Source organism: Melospiza melodia, chromosome 9, assembly GCF_035770615.1.
Source record: "Melospiza melodia melodia isolate bMelMel2 chromosome 9, bMelMel2.pri, whole genome shotgun sequence".
NCBI classification, from domain to species: Eukaryota; Metazoa; Chordata; class Aves; order Passeriformes; family Passerellidae; genus Melospiza; species Melospiza melodia.
Genome location: NC_086202.1, coordinates 13,837,027 through 13,861,503, shown reverse-complemented (window position 1 = coordinate 13,861,503; position 24,477 = coordinate 13,837,027). Strand labels below are relative to the sequence as shown.

The window sequence follows — 24,477 nt, the reverse complement described above, 5'->3', positions numbered from 1 at the left end:
ACACTGAACATCAGATCTTTGATACCTATATTGCATGCAAAAAGATCACAAGAGACACCATTTCCCACATCCTCCTCCCCCATTAAAACCAACCTTTTCTGTAAAAGACTGCATTGAGGAACTCTTCCGCTTGCCTTTCAAAACGAATGATTTTTGCTTGCTCTTGTCTAAGCAGAGCTTCTTGTCCAGCTTCCGAGGCTGGCTCATCCAGACTGACTAAGTGTTCCTGCAAAGATATTTAATATTTGTAAGATCTTCCAGACTCCAAAATTAATGAAGTTCCCTAGGCATTCAATATTTTACTAAATTCAAAACATTTTCAGGTACTCAGCACAGTTGAATTTATTTAAATCAAAACTTGTTTTTTTGGCTGCATCAGAACATTGTACTTTGTCCTGTTTTCTTGTTGTAAATTGGACTGGTTTGAAGGTCAACCAGAGGGAAGAATTAACCCCACACAAATACCTTGCAAGTGATTTCCACAGGGAGCTACAATTTAATAGGAAAGTTACAATAAAGGCAATAGTACAGAAACACTGGCTTAAACTGACAAAGAGTTTTGGCACCCTCTTGGTCAGGGAGGTGGTGGCAGTCTGATTGAATGGTGGCTGCAGTCCCATTGAAATGATGGATGTGGGCTTGTCAAAGCAGTGGTCCTGTGGAAAGGTCTGCTCCTTCCCTGGGGGTCCAGTGGTGGCTCCCCCAAGTCCCCAGACCTTGAGATCATACACCACCCTCAAATCCAGGCAGGAACGTTCAGTACCTCCCCCAGGACAGGGCATTTTACAATGGAATGATGTAATCCTGTAAGACATAGGATGTTTTGGGGAGTCCTTGACGGCACATTAGCAGAGATGACCACCCTCAGGCTGGGTGTAACAAAGAAAACACTACAACTAATTCACAGGTGGGGTATGCAGCTGTTACAAAGGACCCATCACTAACAATTCATCAGAAGGTGATGGAAGTGGTGGTAGAATACATACTTTGGTGGCACCTTGCATTGTAACCTAAGATATTATTCAACCCTTATTCTACACCATTTATATCCAAATTAATACCCTTATTTATATACACCTACACAATGAAGCATTACACACAGTTCTTGTTTAAAATTAGGTGTGTTGAGGTACACAACAGGTTTCCCCATCTTTCTGCATTACTCACCAAGTATAAACAGGCAATAACAATCCCATAGATGGATTTGCCTTTCCCTGATGTAGGATTAATCCAAACTATCTGTCCTAACATACCTCTTATGTGTACCACAGGGACTTTATCTCCTTCTACAATGTGCAAGGGTTCTGACTGGGCAGGACCAGCTTGATTGACGGAGCTTTGGCTGTTGGTGACCAGGTGGCCTTTGTTAAATGCAACTCCCAGTTTTTGAAGGTGCCCCTGCCCAATGCCTTCAGGGTGGTTTTTAATAGTCCATTGCACCATTCAGCTTTCCCAGCAGCTGGTTCATTATAAGGAATATGGTACACCCCCTCAACATCATGTTCCCTAGCCCAGGGTTTTATAAGTTTGTTCTTGAAACAAGTCACACTGTCAGACTCAGTTCCTTCTGGGATGCCATGTCTCCACAGGACTTGCTTTTCCCAGGCCCAAGATGGTGTTCTGGGCAGTGGTGTGAGGCACAGGGTAGGTTTCCAGCCCTCCAGTGGTTGCTCCAACCATGGTCGGCACATAGCACTTGCCTTGGCAGGTTTGGGGAAGGGTGATGTAGTCAATTTGCCATGCTTCCCCGTACCTGTATTTTGACTACTGTCCACCATACCATATGAGGCTTCATCCACTTGGCTTGCTTGATTGCAGCACACATCTCACAGTCATCCACGAGAGATATTGTCCATGTTTAAGTCCACAGGACTGGTCACAGGCCCATCGGTATGTCCCATCTCCTGCCTGATGACTGGAGGCATTGAGGGCCTAACAAGCTAGAAGTAATTCTCCTTTGGCTACCAGTCCAGATCTACCTGAGATACTTGAATCTTGGCAGCAAAGTTCACCTGCATGTTGTTACTTCATTAGCCTGACTTTTGTGTACACATACATTGATGTGACAGACCTTCACAGTCAGCTTCTCTATCCAGGAAGCAATGTCTTGCCAGATCTCAGCAGCCCAGATGGGTTTCCCTCTGCGGTGTCATTTGGCCTTTCCTCACTGATCCAGCCATTCCCACAGAGCATTAGCTACCATGCACAAGTCAGGGTAGAGTCTTGGCCACTTCTCTCATTCAGCAATATTCAAAGCCAGCTGCATGGCTTTAACCTCTGCAAGTTAACTTGATCTGCCTTGTCCCGTGGTAGCTGCTGCAGCTTTCTGTGTGAGGGTCCTCAGAGCAGCTTTCCATTTCAGGTTTGTTTCTACAACTGGGCAGGAACCCTTGGTGAAGAGGGCGTTATCGCTTTTCATTCTCTGGTAGTTGTTTATTTGGTGGGGTCTCCTCAGCACATGTCACCTGCTCCTCTTCTTCTTCAGAAGATAGTCCAAAACTCTCACCCTCAGGACATCTTGTTATGATTTCCAGAATCTCAATGAGATTAGGATTTCCCATCTAGGTTCCCTGTGTGATCAGCATGATCCAGTTTCTCCACATGGCATCAGTGGCATGATGTGTAGAAGGAACCTTCCCTTTGAAGACCCAGCCCAGCACTGGTAGTGGGGTTGACAGAAACAGCTGTGCTTCAGTGTCAATCACTTCTGAGGTGGCTTGAACCCTTTTGTAAGCTGCAAGAATCTCTTCCTCAGCTGGGGTACAGCTGGCTTCAGACCCTTTGTATCCCCAACTCCAGAATCCCAGCAGTCATCCTCGGGTGTCCTCAGGTCAGAGGCTCCAGGAAGGATCATTTCCCCCGGCCACAGTGTAGAGCACACTTTTTACATCCTGCCCTGTCCTGACTGACCAAAGGGCTACTGCATGGGAATCTCCTGTTTAATTCAAAAGCTTGTTCAGTGCCCCACCAGAAATAATTTTTCTTTTCGTCATGAGATTGAGGGGGTTTGCAATTGTACTGTATACTCTGGGATATGCATCCTCCAAAAGCCCACAGCACCTAGGAAGGCCTACATTTCTTTCTTGTTGGTTGGTGGAGAGATAGATGTTATTTTGTTAATCACTTCCACTGAAATCTGGGAATGTCTATCTTGCCACTTTACTCCTGGAAACTGAATTTCTTGAGCAGGTGCCTTAACCTTACTTCATTTAATGGCAAGCTTTCAGGACAAACTGGATAATCTTCCTTCCTTTTTCTAAGGCTTCCCAGCTGCGTTCCCCCCTATGATGGTGTGTCATTGATGCACTGCAGATGTTCCAGAGCCTTACCCTTTTCCAGTGCAGTGTGGATCAGTCCATGGCAGACACTGGAACTCTACTTCCACCCCCAGGACAGTCAATTCCAAGAATATTGCACACCCTTACAGGTGAAAGCAAACTGCCAAAGAAACAGAGAAAAATCCTTGGCAATGTCAATGGTCGCATGCCACTTTACTACCTTGGACTCCAGCTCGTGCTGAAGCTGCAGCATGGCTGGCACAGCAGCACTCAGTGGTGGCAGGATTTAATTCAGGCCAAGTTAATCCACTGTCAGGCTCCATTCTCTACGGGATTTAAGCCATAGAGGGCTGTTAAAGGGTGAATGAGTCTTGCTGACCAACCCTTGGCTCTCCAGTTCAGGAATCACCTTATGGATGGGAGAGTCTCGGCGCTGCGATATTGCCGATGGTGCACTGTTGCTGTGGTGATTGGTACCTGTTGTTACAGCAGAGGGGTTATCTGAGAGACAAGGCAAGGTATTCAGTTGTCTGATTTGCTCTGTCTCTAGAGCAGGTATCTTAAAAGCCCAGCAATGTAATTTTGAGTCTTGAGATAGTCTATGCCAAGGCATGGGGCCTCTGAACCAGTCACAATGGGGTGTTTCTGCCACTCCTTCCCAGTCAAGCTCACTTCAGCATCCAATACAGCCAGCTGCTGGGATCCCCCTGCCACCTCAAAAATGGAAATGGATTCCACTCCCACATACCTTGATGACATCAGGGTACACTGAGCACTGGTGTCAACCAAAGCCATAAACCTTTGTGGGTCAGACATGCCAAGCCACTGGATCCACACAGTCCAATAGACTCGACTGTCCCCGTCCCCTACCTGGCCAAAGGCAGGGCCCCTCTAAATCCCGGTCATTGTACACATTGCTCTCCTCCTGTAAATATGACCTTGAGGTCCCCTCAAAAAGGTCAGTAATATCATCATTCTTTTACCACCTGGAGCCTTGTCTAAGAGAGACCGAAGCAGTGTTGACTCTAGATGAGCTTCTTGCGGTTGTTGCTCCTCCTTTCACTTCATGTACGTGGGTGGCTAAGGAAGAGGTACACCCCACTTCTCCATGTCTTCTCCACTCTCCTGAAGGAAAAACCAGAGGTTACCTCATGGAGTGTATCCTCTCTCCTTGGCTGGAGGACATCTGGTCCAAATGACAGAGACTCTTCTTGGTTCTGGCAAGATATGGTAAATTCCTTCCTTAAGCTCCTTCCTCAGTTTCTGGTGGCCCTCTTCAATTTTGTCTTCCAAGCTACAGACATGCCCACATCCTTTCAGAATGTCATCCTTTCAGGTGTCATTGGCTGCAGCGTCCCAGATGTGCAGCAGCCAGCTCAGAATGGACTCGTTTAGCTGCCGTGTGAATTCACTCTGCAGCTCACACAACTCACCCAGGGACAGAGACTGAGTGATGATCTCCAGCTCTGTCTCTTCCACCTGGGTACGAAGGTCCTGCTACCTCCTCATGAGTCCCTTTGCTGACCGATTTGCTCTTCAATTTCCTTTTCTTGAACAGAGGCAACTGCTACTGACTTAGGCTGTCCTGGCTCAGTGACAGTCCTGGCTCAGTGACAGGCTCAGACAGGGCCTGCTGACTGGCTTCTTTTTTCCTCCTCCTCCTCCTGAATATGCTTGGACCACACCAAGCTTGGTCCTGACTCCAAGCATGGCGTACACAGCACAGGCCATACAGAGAAGACTGAGTAAAATTAACAAGATTATGCCATCCTTGACATCCAGACAAAACACAGTATTTTCAAAAACTGCTGTGTTGGGCCTGAAAAGCTGGAAGACACCATTCTCTACTCTTCCCACCACTGGCTGGGTGAGATTATTAACAAGGCCCCATAACCAGCAGTCCAGACCAGGACAGGAGAACAAAACCGAATGTATCATCTAAATGAGGTTCACTGCCTCTGATATTATCATGCAGTAGACATAAAGAACTAACAAAGCAATTTTCATAGCATTCCCTGGTCTCAAAAGGAATATCACAATTGGCAAATACTTCCCAATGTGTAGAAAAATATGGAGAGCAGAGTACAACATCCATGCAAACATGTCAAGCATCATGGTGAATAGGCAGTTTCTGTAATACAATGTAAAACTGCAATTCTGTCATCTCTCAGGATGCTGCACGTTGGTTGCCAAAATATGTGCTGGTTTGAAGGTCAACCAGAGGGAGGAATTAACCCCACACAAATACCTTGCAAGTGATTTCCACAGGGAGCTACAATTTAATAGGAAAGTTACAATAAAGGCAATAGTACAGAAACACTGGCTTAAACTGACAAAGAGTTTTGGCACCCTCTTGGTCAGGGAGGTGGTGGCAGTCTGATTGAATGGTGGCTGCAGTCCCATTGAAATGATGGATGTGGGCTTGTCAAAGCAGTGGTCCTGTGGAAAGGTCTGCTCCTTCCCTGGGGGTCCAGTGGTGGCTCCCCCAAGTCCCCAGACCTTGAGATCATACACCACCCTCAAATCCAGGCAGGAACGTTCAGTACCTCCCCCAGGACAGGGCATTTTACGATGGAATGATGTAATCCTATCAAACACAGGATGTTTTGGGGAGTCCTTGACGGCACATTAGCAGAGATGGGCTGGGTGTAACAAAGAGAACACTACACCCAGCTCACAGGTGGGGTATGCAGCTGATACAAAGGACTATCACTAACAGTTCGTCAGAAGGTGATGGAGGTGGTGGTAGAATACATACTTTGGTGATACCTTACACTACAATTCAAGACATAAATGACGATGATCTTACACAAATGTAAGATCTGATAACAACACAGAAAATAAGAGTCCATTATAAAGAAGAAAAGCATTTGGCTGCAAATCTCATATCTAGCACTTGTTTTTTGACTATTATTTTTAGATCCAAGAAATAACTGTTGAAGGCAAAATATCCACAGTTCTCCTTACTCCATATATCCATGCAAACTAAGCAAAAAATGACCAAATATTATCAAAAAGCAAGACCTTTTGTGAAGAAGCTCAAGAGTAGCTACTTTTAAGTGAAATAAATTTAAGTTAGCTGTTACAACACCTACAACTAAATAAAATCCATTCTCACAACTGGAAGCAGCTGAGTAATCTCAAGAATAAATTCAAACTAGGATAATTAAGCACGTGAGATGTCAGGATACATCATTCATTTTAAGTACAGTCAAGAAACTAGAAGGCAAGGTTACAAAAATACAAAATCGAAATGCTTAGGTTCCACCCCCAGATGCACACACCTTTTTTCATTTCTATCAGTTTAATGCCTTGCTCTGGCTCAGGAGAAAAATCTCTTTACTGGCCCTCTCCTTCCACTTTCATTTTAAGCTATATTAAAGATACCTGTATTTACCTACTGCAGGAATGTATACACAGCTACTCTTTGGCTTCAGGGAGTGTTTTGTTTTGTTAACCTTTATAAAGTATCAGTTACCATAATATTTAGGCTGCATCTGTTTTTTTGGCCTCTACCGTATAAGTTGATTTCAGACTCACGGAACTAGAAGGGAAGAACTGGAAATTCATTTAAAAATCACAATAAATGAAAAATAAGCAAATCTTAAGTTTGCACTGTCTCAACTTCAAAAGGTTTAAGAAGCAAGATTATATGAGAAGCCCACAGTAAATTAACGAACGCAGCAGTCACACAAACTGTGTGCTAAGGGTAATAATACCAAATGCTCTGGCCTGAACCACATGGATGGGCTTTCACACCATATTTGTGATTCCAAAAGCTCTCTATCAAAAGCAAAGGGAGATACTATCTCAGACAGACACAAAGCAGTATTTTATGACAAACAGAACATGCAATGACAGAGGTAACAAGTGAGTAAAAACATCTTTGATTCTGTGAAGGTAAGAGCCTGCAGAAATGAAGGCCTCACAAAATGACTGAGGCTTTCTTCCATACCAGAGATTCAAACCTGATTGCTCCCACAGGAGAAGCTTCTTCTTTAACAGACTATAGCTCTGGAAAAAGCCTAAAATAAAAATAACCCTTGGCCAACACAAAAAAATAAAAATAAAAAATAACCCTTGGCCAATCCATTTCAAATCTTCCTAGCACTTTTTGCATCAATAGCAAGACACTGTAAGTACTAGCCTGGTAACTTAGTGGAAAAATAGTCCAGTAGCACCCTGCCTCACCATAAACACATGTATTTTATATTACTCATACAAAGGCAACATAAGAAGAGTACCATTTAATTTACTGAAACTAACTAAAGCTGTACACTTGCTACATAGAGAAGGAATGAAGAAAAAGGGATCAGCCAGAAGAAAAAATTCTAAGTGGCTTATGCTGGTGAACAGCTCAGTAAAGGATCTCTTGAACTGCATTTAGGAGAGAAGAGGAATAATAGGAAGAAAATGGCACTGCTTAGTTTTTACCCCCAAAATTAAGGAGCATCTCCTTCCATGTATGGTTTTTATCAGTGTCCATGCTAAGACATCAAAACAAAGAAATACAGTTATGTAAAAAGTCAGATTTAAACTCGCTCTTCGAATAAAAAAAAAGTCTTTGGGCATGTTCAGTACAGCACTGACTACATGAGACAAAATATACTGGGAGTAGTTCTGCTTATTACACTTTTCAATTGTTTTCTTATCTATTGTACCATAATTATGCCAGGAATCTGTAGGATTTTTCACCCCAGAAGGAAAATTCAAGCTTTCACACTAAGTATTTGATTGTGATTGCTATTCTACTTCCAAAAGTGAGGTGTTTTTGTTTGGTTTGGGAGTGTCTGGTTGGTTAATTTCTGTTGTTTTTTGTTTGTTTTGTTGGGGTTTTTTTGTTTGTTTGTTTGGTTAGGGTGGGGGGTTGTTGAATTTTTAGGTGTCATTTTTTCACATTTTCTAGTATTTCTTCCCAATAACCATTATTTAAAACCACTACTTTCGGGTTTACTCACTTACTCTACAGTCTTAAATCACATCTAAGTTTTCAGTAGCAAGATGCAGGTAGTAGGAAGAAGAAAAACCCAGTAATATCTAGATAGTATTTTCATTGGGCATGTTTTCAGGGTATTTATAGCCATTCAGTTACTTTTAGGTATTATTCATAACATAGGATTCTTTCTATTCTCTTTGTGCTTCTCTTCAGGTGGGAAGAGAATGCCCCAGAGCATTCCTGGAATCCACCAGTGAACGTGCAGCATCACTCTATTGAACAATAAACCTTCAGAGAAAGATACCTGGAGTGGTTTGCACATGCTCTTTGTGGGCCAAAGCTCTTTTTGTACACTAAGATAAACAGCATAACAATGTAATTAAGTCAAAGAGCCTTAGAAATACAGAGCTGAGGTTTTCAAAAGGCAAGGTCAGTGTGTGACCTTGTGAGACCACCTATCCTGGGCAGCCCAGCCTTGTCAGCACTACTGCTGGATGCTCACTGAGAGCCTCCTTGCAGGAAATGTTGATACAGCAATTCCAATGCTGAACTGCTGACATGAAGAGAACTCTATGATGCAGGCTGTTGTGGTGTAGATGTGCAAACAGCAGTTTCATGTTTAAGCCACAGCACACACACAGATGGAATGGGAAGAGCCCACAAGCTAGAACAGGATGAGATAATTCCTATCCATCTTCAGGAAAAAAAAGGAGGCTGCCCAGAGACCACCCATGGCTGACTGGTCAATCCCATGGACTCCCTCCAGCCTCCCACCCTACCTCAACGTAAAAGCAGGAACACTGAATAAAAAAAGGACTGCTAAAACACCCCTAGGCTGTCTTCTCCAATGTGTTTTTTTTCCTTAAGACTGTACAGTCTTTTTAATTCATAGCCAACACAAAGGAGAACAATTTTCTGTACACAAGCTTTAAGGGTAGCAGACCTCTTCACCCCTTCTACCTGCAAGAAAATATCATTCTTGTTGCTTTCATTTCAATGATACTCAGTTTGTTTACATCTCTCAAAATGCTACAGTCATTTGAGGCTTCACCAGCATTCAGGTTTTCCTCTCCAGGTATTAACACAAATTCTTCTCCTGAAACAGTCCATGAAGTCATTTACCAATTTCACATTCCTATCACTTTTAAGACCTCTGAAACTTGTGACTTGACAAAACAGGTCTGTCTTGTCCTGTTTTTCAAATTTATCAAGATAATTTTCGATTCTGAGCATGTCCTTTAAAGCAACTACAACTGCTCCCACCTTAGTATTAAAAAAAATTCAGATGGTTTAATCAGTTTTAAGACCTCCCTCACTTACTGAATATATTTTTTTTACAGTACGATGACTGACATCATATTTATCACATTCAAAACATGCAACTTGACTGATCCATAGCTATTGACTATCATTTATTATCTATAGTAGGGGAAAAAGAAATATATCAGTGAAATATAAATGTAAGCATGCTGCAGTGTGGAACCACAACATGCTTACATTAACACTGATGCACAAGAAAAGCTGCAACCCTGCATTACTGCTAAACACATCTGGAGATTATCACAAACAATATTTTCAAGTTTTAGTCTCCATATCAAATAATTTTAAAATGACGCAATACAAAAGTGACAGTCTAAATGCTTGAGTTTAAGTGATGAAATCCATTTAAAATCTTTTAGAGCATGTTCCAGCACACTTGGGGAACTCTGTACACAGCTTAAACACATTCTAAAGCCATCAAAAATTGTAGGAGTTCTACAACTTCAACTCATTTTTAGATATTTCCTTTGCCACCTTCAATTATTCTACAAGTTAATGCTTTAGATGAGTGATAACTTCTCTTCAGAATTATTCAGACATTTACCACAGTTCATATCTTACTGGTTATGCTCCTCCATAGTCAAAGGCCATCAGATTTGTGTAAAATAATTACAAGCTTTTAAAAATATCCAAATCATAACAGAGTAATTTTGAATTTTAAAATAACTTCTTCAAATGCTGTACCTTAACACACTTCTTCACAAATGAAATAATTTTGAGAGGTCCTTTCACTGAAGCCCAGGTATTTTAGAGAACTTTGCAGACCAGAATCAATATTCTGGCATCAAGCAGCCTATGAATCCAGAATATGCTCCTAGAAGTAATTTTCTCTCTTGCTATTTTTGTAGCTTAAATATATCTATAAAATAGTTGATGTGCTTAGGAGTATTATCCTTCTTGTTCTGCTCTCACCAACCAATGAGATTAGCTGTGTATCCATGTATGTGTGTTCCTTTTTTCTCTTAATACACATGAATTGCTTTATGTCACTGTAGACAACAGTGTTTTCTTTTCTACATGAATATATTCGACTGAATATTCTTAAAGGATTCATTTTCCAGTTTCTCCTTTCTTCTGGCCTTTCTTAAACTAGGCCTGAGCTCCAACTATGAGCAAATGACACTACAGACCACCTCATTTGATACAAACATTCTACATGAAGCCAAAGATTTCTTCTGTAATGATAGCTCAGTCAGATTATTTAACAAATCACACAGAAAAATTAGGAATCATAATTAAAAAGAGATAAGGCAAGTACACTTCAATCCATCTCAATTGATGTGTCTTGGCTGTACCACAACCTTTTAGAAGGAAAAGTGATAAAGACCACAAGCAATAGAGAATTACCACAACTGCACTATATCCAAATGTGAATTTGTCAGATTTGGTGTCAGATTTGGTCCCATCCCAATCTTTCTCTCACCTCATGGAGGCAGCCAGAGCTGCTAAATGGCTTTTTTTGTCTTTCAAGGTGCCTGTCCATTTCTGCACACAGGCACCCACATTAATAACCTGGTAGCAGCACCTTAGGTAACCACTTATTCTCCTATCACACCATGCAGAAACAATGGTGTATTCTGCATTCTGTGATGAAAAGAAAAAATCCAGTTTCTAAAAGTTCTACATTACTGCACATAACACTTTGGATTTGGGAAAAAATGTCCGGGAAGATGCTGGCTCCCTACTTTGTCTGTATTTTGTTATCTCATTCAAATGAAAACACTTAAGTCCATTTCTCTATCAAAACTTGTCTTGTATTTTGACTGCCAAAAATGCAGTTATTTGCTCAGTAGTTGCAAGTAGAACTGCTGGTACAAATACATTAATATTTTTAGAATGCTTCAAAAGGTGGTTTTCCATCCTTTGAAGAAGTCATGCAATGAACCTGACTGCCTGCAGAAGCAGTAACAACTATCACTGAGTGGGACAGCTAATGTAGATTCTCACCCCATAAGCAGCTCTGCCAATAAACAAATACTGGCCTCCAATTCTCATCCTGCAAGTCCAGAACTCATTTTTACTTATGCACAGCCACTGGTCTCCTAATTTACAGGTAATTCTCATGGGCAAATGAAATCCAGAAAAAAACCCTGAAGATATTTATTGGTTTTGAACTTGTTACACTAGGTATCTACATGTCACTTACAGGTGAAAATCAAGTAGATTGATTGATTATTCCACTAATCCAAAAGGAGGTATTGGTAATTATGTACTCAAAAAAAACCCCAAAAAACAGGCCAGCCACAGCCACACACTATCTTAATACATGGCTTGTGGCTATCCAGCTCCCAGCTACACAATCCATTACACACCTTTTCATTCTGTAACTCAGCACTCATGCAAGCACCAACCCAAACCATGCCACCCTGCCCAGTTCTTCTCCAAACAAGGTGACAGGATGCACACGAACAGCCTGCAACTCCCTAAAGAATTAGAGATCAGTCCAGATGTTCAATGGAAGAGATTTTAAAAAAAACTAGTACTATTCTAAATTTAGTTGAACTGAATTAACTGAAGACTGTCCATTATTTAGCTAAATACCAATTAAGTTACAACGTTTTTTCCAACAATTTAGTCTCACATATTAGAATTCTAATTAAGATGTTGTCAAATTCACACTTTTTGAAGGCTCTTGTGAAAGAATCATATTTAAATCTGTATTGCAAGCTAATGACATCAGTGCCAGCAGGGCAGCAATCTGCTGCACCCACAGGGGAAAGGAAGCACTCCCATTCTACCATCTCTCAGATGACACACAAAAACCCTAAACCTAAAAGGACACATATTATTCCTTCAAAAACAAAACAAAGACAAGCCAAAAAGCCAAAATACCCAAACCCAACCGAATTGACAGAGAGGCTGGAGGGCAGTAAGACTGCCTTTTTGAATACCTACCACACACTGTCCAACTGGCCCACACTATGACCAGTCTCTCATTCACCACAAAATTAATTTCTGAATCAATTCAATGGCTTAACTAGAGCTGTGTTTAACACTGGATTTTGTCCTTTTATGAAATGAGGTAAGAAAAAAAAAGAGCTCCTTTCACAAGTATAGATACATGTTACCTGCTGTCAGTCTCAATGAAATAACTATGACTTACATCTGTTCTAAATGCAAGTATTCCTAAACCTCCTCTTGTGCCTTAATAAAAGCTGTAATACAGAAACATGCATGAACTGGCAGCACAGCAAATATCAGTGTCAACAAGGTACTTCCTTTATGGACAAGCCAGTCAGCTACATGCTAGCTGCTACAGAGGAAAGAGTGCTTTTGTTTAATTCCTAAGTTGATAGAGATCCATTCTGGTGTTGTTTTACATTGTGCAGGAAGAAGCAGTAGTTACAAATTCCAGTAAAGGAAGTTTTGCCAAGACAGATGATCCTTCCTTCCTATGTTATAGAACAATCACAATTTCAATACGTGGGCTGAGCAACAATCAGTATAGCACCAAAGCTTTTGTTTTATATACAACTATAATCTCCATAAGAAAATAAACTGCAAGTTTATTGTGTTGGCAAACCTGACTTGTCCATGTTTAGGTTCTGACTTCATTGTGAACAAGCACAGTACAAAAATCTACCATGCACAAGAGCACTTTAATAAAAGGATATGGCCCACAGGGAAGAAAATTTCAAGATACAGAACAAGATTCTAGACTGTTAAAATGGACCACATTTCCATATTGAAGATAAGCCTATCATCTGACTGTAGTAAACATGCACAAGCCACAGTCTGGCTCCCTTGGGAAAGGTTTCATGATTCCCAACAAGATCCCTTACAAAGAACTCAGGAAAACCCAAAACAAATAAAAACACCAAACAGAAAGAGCTAATGCACAGGGAAGAAAAAGAGAAACCCACCACCTGCATTACATACTACAAAGAAAAAGTTGCAGAGAAAGAGGCAAGTCTGTTCATTAACCTGCATAATTTAATTCAGAAAACCTTTTTCCAAAGGAGAAAGGGGTAGGAGGTTGCAGATTTTCCATATTCAGTTAACTAGGAGCAGCAAACTCCCTCCCTTTGTCCCTCCCCTACAACTACTAGCTTCACACATCTGCATTGTTACCTTCACTTTTTCTCTTCTCAGGCAGCAGAAAAGACAATTTTCATCAAAAGACCAATCAGAAACACCTTCAGGCTCACAGTCTGTAAATCAGAAGAATAGCAAATTACTTCATATTCATAAACCACGACACAACTGGAGCCAAAAGAGAAATGCTGAATTAAATACCTGTTTCACAACATTCTTGCCTGCTTTCTGAGGATTCAGGCTTCATTTCGGCCATTTTTCTAAATCCCCAGATTACCAAACTATATACATTTTATCTATGCACAACAAATCTGTTTTTCTGAGCACTGCAAAATACACTCCCAGCTACATAAAGATGAACGCACACTCATTAGTAATTTTAGCCAATATGAAACTAACTGTGAGCACTGCCTGGGGGAGGGGGAAAAAAAAAGCACAAATCACCACGGTAACACACATTTTCTAGAGGCAGAGCTGAGGCTGCTTCTGTCATTAGAAATGCAGAACAAGATACAAACATAGAGATTGAATACCTTTAAACAAACTGAGATCTTTTAATAATCCAGGTCCAAACAGGCCTTCTAGAATACTTTCAAACCCTAAAAGCAAATAAAAGAATTGTTAGCTTTCTAGATTAGTACGTCACCACAATATTCACAATAGCAGTTCTATATTTATCTGTTCCAAGAACAGAGCTCAACACGTTTTCTCCAAGTCTTACAAGATACACGGGTCAATTGTGATGACTGAACTACTGATAAATCAGAGCACAACCCAGAGTCCACTGACTCCTGCAGTTTTCTAAGTAGCTAGGTTAAAAACAAAGAACATTACAACATGGAAATAAACCATTTGCAAAAGAACATAAGAAGCTGCAGGTTCTACAACGCGACCGAGTAATTTCTACGCAAACAAAAATACTTTCATTTAAGCCTCAAAACTGAAAGAAGGTAAAATTTCCCAATTTCAAAAATACATTCTTACATCTCAGTGGCATTCAGTTACTTTTCTGAATTTCAGTAAACATTAGAATCAGTGTTTCCTCAAGAACTGCAGTTTTGAGGAGAGAAAATTAAAAGGAGGAGGATTCAGCATTGCCATATTAGTACAGAATGAAATTTCAATCACAGATTTGCACCCAAGACACACACAGTCCAATCTACTTCAATGCCACGATTTATACCTCACCTAAAATAAATCTAATCAATTTAAGTTTATTCCAGAAGAGGGAAAATGTGCACCAAAATTATTGCCATTATTTGGAAAAGTTAAATCAATATTATACTAACCCCCCTGGTGGCAGTAAAAAATCTACAGAGCTGTTCACCACCCAGTACTGTGAGAAGATGGGTTAGCAGAGTGTGAAAAGTACAAAGATTACTTTAGGGTGATAGACAAATTCCACCTTATAAAAATGTATAAAAATGGAATAACCAGAAAAATTCAGGACTATAACTTTACTATTGCCTGCCCTTCCCTACCCCTTCCAATACTTTTTGCTTTGTAGCTTTAAGAATGGTTTGCAAGTAGCTAGGGGCTTCTAGCTTCTCCTACTTCTTTGAATCTTTGAGTGGCAGAAGAAGAAATAAAAAACAAATTAAGAAACAAAAGTATGGTCTTAAATTTAGAGAAACTTGCATGGGTGAATCAGGGACAGATAAACTACCCAAAATAGCAATGTTTAAGATATCAGTCAAAATCTAAATGATTGTGTACTATGAAGGAAATAGTTTATTCCACTTCAAAAGAGCAGTAATTCTAAAATAATTCTGACTTCATCCAGATCTAATATCTAAGTTATGTTTTGGAAAGCAGTCTTCAAAAGGAAATGACAAACAGTGTTTCATCCCTCTGGGTATCAGCAAGAGTGTCAGTGCACCAACATCTTCAGCAATCCGATGCAGGATGCTACAGAATTTGCAGGGTGCAACATGACTTAGATGGCAAAAGCATTGCTGAGGTACAACACTAAAAATATAATCTCAGAAAGAACCAAGAATCAAAAAAAAAAAGGTGAAATAACAGTCAAGAGTGAAGGGAAATAGGGAGAAATCAGAAAACAAGGTGGAAGAGGAGAAACTGGAAACACATCCCATTGAACAGCACCTTGTCAGGCAGAGAAGTAGCACTGCCTCCAAAAAAAGCCAATTCAGGCTTCAGGAAGTGGCAGGAACAGTGGGAAAGGGCCGACCAACCTGACCTAGAAGAAAAATAGGAGAATCAGGGTATTGACCCATAGGTTTATAACGCTGAATAGTTTATAACGTTTTTAACATATGGGTAGAGACCCTCAGAATTTGACTCTGAAATGAAACCTTAAGGAAAATAGCTAACCAACCTTGTTCTTGATCTTTTTGTTCAGAATTCTATTTTATATATATATATATATATATATAATATATGTATAAAAATCAAAAGACCTCAGAAATTTTACTCAAACTCATCAATCTTTTAATAGTAACTGGCAGTGACTCATGCCCCACAGTTTGCCATGCATGCAATTGCACACTGAAGTCCCTGCCAAGTTTTACAGCTTGGATATTGTACGATCGTAGTTTGCTAGCCCACTGTTCTGAGTGATGCTAATGCCACTCGGGTTTTATTAATATTAAATATTGGATTTAGCAGTTGCATAGCAACAGCAGAACATCTTATGTGCAATGTTTGACATTAAAAAAGGCAAATAAGGGAAGTATGAATGTATTCAAAAATTATACTAGAGACTGGTAAAACTGCCATAAAGCTGAGCCCTATTCCCCCCAAATGCAAAGTGCAATGCAGCAAAGGCAGTTTAAGCCCTGTGATGTTGTGTTCAGTCATTCAGGGCTCCAAAAGAGCAACTGTGTACAGTTAATCATGCAGAATACATTGAAAACAAAATCTTGAAAAAGGAGCTGCCTACTTTTTATAGTATTTTTTCTCTCCATTGTCACTGCTCTTAGAAGCTTGAAAAGAACATTTCTTTTCCCACCGATTGTCCTTTTCCATTTGGCAGATGATATTTTCCTGCATTTCAAATGGAACAGAAATTAACATGGCTCTCTCTGCTAAATTCCATTTTCTATATTTTCATCATCTGTGTCTCAGTGTCTGATAGTTTATAGCAGCTGAAGAGCAGAGCCAGTGGAAAAGTTGCAGGAATAACAGAATTAGAAGAAAGAAAAAGAAAGAAAATTCCAGTATTTTAGAAATCAGTATTAGATTTTCAGTATCAGTTGTATTTAGATCTCTGATATGCTCTTCACAATCAAAGCAGCCACATATTTAACTCTCACAAATGTTACTGGTGACGTTTCCAATGAAAAACACTTTCTGGATGTTAGTAGAAGAATTTAGAAAAAAATATTTTGATTTTAAAAAATCCCCCTGAATTTATAAACTTTAAAACATCTCTCTTTTCCAGAAGGCTCTCTAGGAAGTTAAGAATTAGAAAAAAATAAAGCCCAGAACAAAGAAAGAAAATCCTTAGTACTGAAGCAACGGTGGAATAACTTTTTAAATGCAGAGGTTGTTACACACTTATTCCCATTTCACAACAGTTAAACTGTAAACAAGTAAAGCTTCCCCTAAAACATCCTCTGGTAAAAATCAGAATATATATATGCCATTTTTTCTGCTAAGGGTAGCAAGGAAAGAAATTAAAACTAAAGAGAAGGCAGGGGGGAAGGTTGACTATGCAGTCTTCAGCATGATCAATTTTTAACCAGTTTTCTGTCTGCGCCTAAACAGTTTTATTTTCATCTTTTCTTGGCATTTTTACCCGTCTATGAGCAAATATTTTGTCAGAAATTTAAACTGTAATTGTAGTTTGATGGCTAATGGTGTAAGACAACAATTTAAAACAAAGAAAAAAAAACAGTTAAGCCCTCATGCCATCTTCTCCCTTAGAACCGAGAGCCCTTGTGATCATTAAGTAGCTTCCAGGCTCCTTGGGATAACAGTATCTGGTAATGCAAATCAGCCAGAGACACATTCTCTACTATAAAAACAGGAATGCAAGATCTTCAGAAAAAGATAGGGATGCATTTCTGGAGTGCCATTGACACAGAGCCTAGCATGTCAAACAATGCTTTTTTTCCCCCTCAAGACAGCACAGCTCAAATATGCCTTTGAATGGTTACTACATAATTCAGCCCTAGATATGCATCTAGTCAAAGCAGTAAAGCCTGACTTTAACTTCCAGGTACAAATCATTTTAGGGGAAGTAAAAAACCACAGACTACTATTGCTCTGAAGGTATTATTACATAAACTGTTAATAACTAAAAAAAAAAAAAAAAAAAAAAAAATCAGCACAGCAAGGGCAGAAAATTAAAAGCAACATACAGAGTTGTCAACTCCTCAGCCCTTATCTGTGCATATAAATTTAATCAGTGAATATCAATTTATAAACTAAACCTCAATAGACTTAATGAGTACTACCCAGGCCAGCAGTTAAGTACAGTAGGTCACAGAACCAGAGACTCAGAATATCCAGAGTTGGAAGTGATCCACAAGGATCAAATCAAACTCCAATGGACCAGTTGCAATAGAAATTAAGACAAGTGATTCATCAGCATTTATTTATAATAAACAGCCAAATATATAGCAATTTGCACATTAAAAGGACAACTTCAAAAAGCTGGAAATTTAGTCAAGTCACTCAAGACATTAGTTGGCTATATATTTTGTTTAAATTTATGAACCATCTAAGAACATATGAGAAACCATCAAACCCATGGGGGAGAAAACCTGACCTGCTAACTGGGGGAAAAAAATTTAAAAAACAACAAAACCCAAACCCAAGTGACTAGGAGTAAAAGCACAAAGAGGAGACAAACAGTTGGATGATGGACAGGAAGACTCAGAGCAGAGAAGTTAAATCAAAACTCAGAAATGTTGCAAAAGTCAGAGAGGAGATGCAAACAGCTTTAAAGTAAGCAAAGATAAAATCAAAATCAAGGCACATATACATTGGAATTTTTAGAAAAAATATGTAGGAGTATGGGAGTATATTACAAAATGTTCAATAGAATGGCAATAATTCAACAAAATCTATCAAGGTGGTGTTACTAACATTTGTAAGTTAATTGTTTTAATATTCAATGGACATGTGCTGGGTTTTTTTCTGTGAGTTACTCAGAGTATTTGCAGCAGTGTTTAATTCCAAAAAGTCCTGAAATATTGTGGAAGTCCCAATGGGCTCAAAAAAAAAAGAAAAAAAATCACTTTGAAATGTCACAACATTAAACAAGTTAGTACCAGGGTCTCAAACTGGTAAAGGGTTTCAAAACCAATGAATAGTTCTCAGGAATTGATAGCAAAAATGGTGTCAATCAACATGGGCTTACAGAAATTCTTATTAGAGTCTTACAAAATTAAAATTTTAATTAACAATGGGTTTGATGTAATATTTTTAGACTTTTGGGCTGGCATGACACATCTTGACTAAAGCCACATATTTTTAAAAAAACCCCAAAATTAAAAAAACACCAAAACCCTAAGGCAAACAAGGGAAAAAAAAAATCAGTTAAATAAATACAAAACGCTAAAAATCAATTAAGTGACAGCTCTTAAAATATTGGTGGCAGTGAGAAACTACTGGCAATGAGGTACATCAGGTACTGGTTCCTGGCCCTGTGCCATTTGCCATTTCAGTCCTAGCCAGTGACTTGGAAGAAAGCAGTCACTAAATTTGCTGGAGCTACAAAGACAGGAAGAGCAGCAATTAACAAAAGGCCCAGGTCACAGAAGCTGCTTATGAAAGCAAATGCAATTAAACACTACTTGGAAAGGGGGGTAGGGGGAATGGAGAAAGCCACAAATCACACATCTAGGAACAGGAAAAACAGCCTCTCAAAGACATACCCAGATCCAGCAGCTGGAACTGGAAGCTGATCAAACTCAGCCAGACATTAGACACTCTTTAATTTTACAAGGGTCCAACTGAAGACACAAGACACGCACCCTAAGACTGGATCATTGTTTTCCCTACTCTAGGACTCTGAAGGTGTTATTTAGGAAAGCATAGGCTGCTTGCTGAGATCTATTTCCCTTTCATTCTCTCCCAGCACTTGGATTCATCATGCTAGGAGTCTCATTAGTTTGAACCAAGAGCCACCATCACATCAGGTTTTTACTGGATTTCTTGTGCCTACATTTTCTGGTCAAGATTGGTTATATTTATCCACAGCTATGGGATTTGAAGCAGGAATTAATTCAGAAAAATCCTACACTCTATGTGTAACACGGGAATTCTGTCTCTTTCAGGACAAAAATCTATTAAACTTGAATGTTTCAGTCACAGGCATCTTAATAGAAAAGCAAGACCAAGCAACAAGGGAGGTGGAAAAAAGTCACAGGACAGTTATTAATACACACTAAGTCTCATGACATGCATATAATTATAAGTTGTGAATATTCTTTTATTCATGCAACAAAATATAAGAAACTCCCATCTACCTATGATGACAGATCTCGTTATCTGCACGGAGACCAATTAAGGACTCCAACTACAAGGTAAATCAACTTTGCTTCAGCTTCTTGGGGAACAAAGTAAAAGCTGAACATCTCAACCAATTTTTCAAATTTCATGCTTCCCCATTCTTGTTAATGAAACTGCACTGTTCAGGGACTTACTGCACACATTCCTGCTCCAGAGGATTATGAGGACCTTAAATATCAACCTGGTTCTTTAAGAGCAATACAGCCACATGCATACAAAAGAAAAGAACTAAGGATGTTAAGACAGGTACTGTTTAAAAGGACAGATATATCCAAGCTCTGTATGGCAATACGCAGCTCTTCTGCAGCTTTCTGCACCAAAACACCTTCCGTTCTCAAGACAGAATACAGAATAATGCGCTGAAGTCCCTAAACAGGAACTTGGAGCTCAAGAGAAAAAGAATTTTGGCTTTAGAGTAATGCTTTATTCACTGTAGAAGAGCATCTCCAGTAAAGAAGCTTCATTTGAAGCAATCAAGAAGCGAACAAGGCACATGTTCTGCCAAACAGCCACTACATCACTGTTACAGTAACTTACTGCAGCAGTAAGCTGAGACTCAAGAAAACAGCAAAAAACTACAAGAACTGTTGATAGAAGTGCTTCTGACTGACCATCAATCCTGCAGGATTTAATTAAAATTCCACTACTAGTTTGTAATTTTTATAAAAAAAACTGCAGCAGACCATCCTCACTCTGCTCTCCAAACATCCCTCTCAACCAAGCTATTCCTTTTCCTCTGAGAGCTAAGTCTAAGAACATTTTCTCTGATGCAATCCCAAACTCACAGCAAGGCATTTAAAATTTAATGAGCTAAATATGACAGCATAACAGCTACATATCAGAACTACAGAGCTGCAATCCACTTGCCTTCACAGCAGAAAAGTGCCTTGCCAAACAAACACCCTAGAACAAGGGAGATCTCTCTGCTCTACAAGGGAGAGCAGAGAAGCAAAGCAAGTTACCAGCTTGTGTCACAGTACAAGAAATGGAAACAGGAGACTTTCCATCCAATGTTAGCACTCTAACTGGCAGGTTATCTCACTGATTACAACTGAAAATTCAACCCCAAAAAACCAGAAGTGACAAGTTATAAAGCTTGCTGCCTGAGTGCAGAGTATAGCAAAATATGGATCATCTCCTGCTTCCCTCCCACGAGGAGTATTTTTGTGTGAGCGATCTGATATCAAGAAGAGAATTACACAAAGGCATGCAAACTTCTTATTTCCAATCAAAAGTCTCAAGCAGAATTCAAGAAAAGCTAAGGACATTGCAATGGCTGTCTCAAGATCCCCTCAAGATACATCAATTGTTCTGGCAGGCTGAGTTGCAATTTTCATATGGATTTACAGGGGTGAAACGATCCTCAAATTTATAGATACTGCACCACTAATCTGGCTAGTTGCTCAAGTCAGGGGTTGTGGATTTCTGGTTTACATTTAACTCAAAATCAGGAGATTTATTGTACAACGATCTGGTTTCCTTCACAGTCAGTCACCACTAATGCAGGACCTAACTGGAATCTTCTCATGTAAATACTTGCATTTTATTGCCTTAAAAATAAACCAGAAAATACAGACAGCACAAAATGACAAAGAATTACTACAGAGGAGTTTCAGTAACTACCAACTTTCTATGCATCCTTAAAAATATAAAGGTTTTCCTTAATGGTAGAAGAGGACCTAAATTTTTTTTTATAAGAACTTAACTAAAGGAAAATCCAAGCATATGAATTTTTTAAATAAAAATTGAAGTGGGATTTGCTTTTCTCAGTTCAAAGACAGTGCTCTTATTTGTTCAACCTCCAGGTATGGAGTTCCAACAGGCAACCAGGTACAACTTTCACTGATGAGAAACTGTAAGAACTAGCTAGGAAGTTTACAGATTAGAAAAGTCAAATAGCTCAAGAATGACAATGCACACTAGCACAAATCAGCATGGACCAAAATACAGAGAGCCAAACATTTATCAAACTTGAGGCTATTTTTTTTTTATTTTTAACCGTATTGCATTACATATTGCAGCAAAATAAAAACCTTGAAACTTTTTTCCCATTGGAGACAATCCATTAATGCTTCACTCCCAAGCAAAGGTAAGGTGGCATTCATTAACTACCACTATTTATCCCCATGTGCCATGCTCCTAAGGCACAAACTTAAGAATAGCCTTGCAGTAGATGAAAGTGATCTCCCTGGAAAATGCCTCCCACAGAAAAGATAGGATTTCCAGCAGCATCAATTCTCTGCTCCACTTTATTTCGTAATGCTCGTGTCACAGACCAGGCCAGGTGTGCTATCAGGAACAACCTGCCACAAGCAGGTACAGCAGAGGGCCAAGCCAGCCTAAAGCACAGAAGAACCCCCCTGTCCCACAGCAGCTGTCTGTGTGGAAGCACAGGACACCAGTGACCTGCAGCCCAGCCTCAAGAGATATTGGCACAGTGCAGAAGCATTAGAGGATGAGTTAACTGGCTGAGATAGGAACTATATTTCATACTCCACAACTGTCCTGTTTGAAGAGGGCTGCCTCCCTCAGCAACCCAGTCTTGCCTGACTTTGTTCCCTGTCTGCAACACATTCACCTACTGAAACCACAGTAATTGAAATAATTCAAAGCTAAAAATCAGCCCAGAAATGGTAGGTACAAGCTGCTGAATCCACTTAAACAAGAACTGCCAGCAGAAAAAGCATCTACCAAACCACAGCTGTGATCTAGAAAACTCCTGCAGTGTGACTCAGTTTCAAGTTCTTTACCACAAGAGGTCATTTATATCATGATTCATTACTGAATTAACTCAATATATTATTCTTTTCCTTCAGCTCTCAAGTTGCAGATATCCCTTTCACCATCTCTACAGAGATTTTTCAGATCTATTCAAGTAATCAGTAAATGGGAATGAAAACATGATTCTCTTTAGGAAACTAAACATAATCACATCACCAATCATTGAACATCTGATGACCTTCAATGAACAGACCCATGAAAACAATTGAACATTTCTGAGTTGAGAGGTGAATATACTGAGTTTACCTGTAAGGTAAAAATTGCAAAGAGCATTTTTACTCTGTTTTTTGTGATTGTAAGTCTGTCTGGTATAATATAAACCTTCTCAATAAGCCATTACATAATTGCCTCAATGAACAGTACACCTTGACTCCATCTAGCTCACAGCATCCTGAAAAATCTTATGGTATACAAAGATACAACACTATTAAGTCAAGTGATTATTTCACCACATCGGTGAGTATCTAAATTCTGATTAAGAAGCTTAACAAAAGCAAAGAAAGCTCTAGATCATGGTAAGAAAGCTGAATAATGACTACAGTGAATATGAAGCACATGTGATGTTTTGAGAAGGCTTTCCAGAAATGCTAGAAAAGTGTCCTTAGCCTTTTCAGATGGACAGCTCATTTCTGCCTCAATAGGAAGAATGATCTAGATGAAATCAGAAGGTGATACAGGCACCTACACAAAAATGAAAGGGTAAATGAAAGCAAGGCAGGGAGTCACAAGTTATATACCTTAAACAAAAACCCTGAAAACAAATCAACACACACAGAGGAGTATCTTAACACTGAAAGACACAGAATTCACACCAGCTACAGGGCAGGTTATAGTGACTAACTGTCATCACAGAAGTCACACTTGCAAGTATACATCAAGACCATGAGTCTACAACACAAGGTGCAAACCCAAAGGAAGCAAAACTAAGCCTAACAATCCTCTCCAGCTTTATGGTTGTTTGCACAGCAGTAGTATTAAGAACACAAAGGTACAAAGTAAGCACATGACTACCCTTGCATACAGCAAGGAAGATACAGCTGTATTACTGTTGTTATTCTTGTGTCAACAGAACCAAATATTAACAGAAATATTCTTAAGCTATCCGGCAGTCACACCTCAGGTTATGCCGATGCACTGAAGAAGCTGCAAGCCCTGATGTTCCTCTGGAAACAGACAAGCATCAGCACAGCTGCTGACAACTTTGTAACAAAATATTACAGCAGAAAAACAATTTGGTGCTGAAATTAACTGCGGGAACTGAAATTGCCAGATGTGATGGAACATTACTCAGTGTAGATGAGGACCAGTAAACCTTTTCTAAAAAAATAACTACAATCAGATGCCAGAGACCCACAGTAAACAGCTGTAAAAAAGCCTGACCTTTGGAGTTTAGTGAAATTTTCCCAAAGAGCAAGTGACTGATAAATCTCTCTCTCACTTTTGATGTCACATAATGTTTACCATCATCTCATGTCACAACTCTTGGAGTCTTTCCTCAGACACACATCACCAATTCTGTAAGCTGAGCTCAGACTGCTTGACCATTAGCATTTCTAATCACACTTTTTACTAGCAATATAAATTACTACATAAGAACATACAGAAGATTTTAAAAAATAATCATTTTTGCTTGCCTTCTTTCTA

At 39.5% G+C, this 24,477-nt stretch overlaps 1 protein-coding gene across 12 annotated transcripts in view; it reads right to left on the bottom strand.

Annotated features, from left to right (window-relative positions):
• The window catches only part of LCOR (ligand dependent nuclear receptor corepressor), an 83,500-nt gene that overhangs the window by 39,079 nt on the left and 19,944 nt on the right, over nt 1–24,477 (bottom strand). For 6 of the 12 annotated variants that reach the window (XR_010028700.1, XM_063163357.1, XM_063163359.1 and 3 more), the window contains exons 2-4: nt 14,103–14,168; nt 13,606–13,685; nt 94–226 (exon numbers count right to left, since the gene is read on the bottom strand). Coding sequence is in view for 4 of the 12 variants with exons in the window: in XM_063163357.1 (XP_063019427.1) it covers nt 94–226; nt 13,606–13,685; nt 14,103–14,168 (279 nt within the window). In the remaining 8 variants the exon portion in view is untranslated. Of the gene's footprint in view, nt 1–93; nt 227–13,605; nt 13,686–14,102; nt 14,169–15,675; nt 15,770–24,477 lie in introns of all 12 variants that reach the window. The other 6 variants (XM_063163363.1, XM_063163364.1, XM_063163366.1 and 3 more) reach the window with 2 other exon arrangements.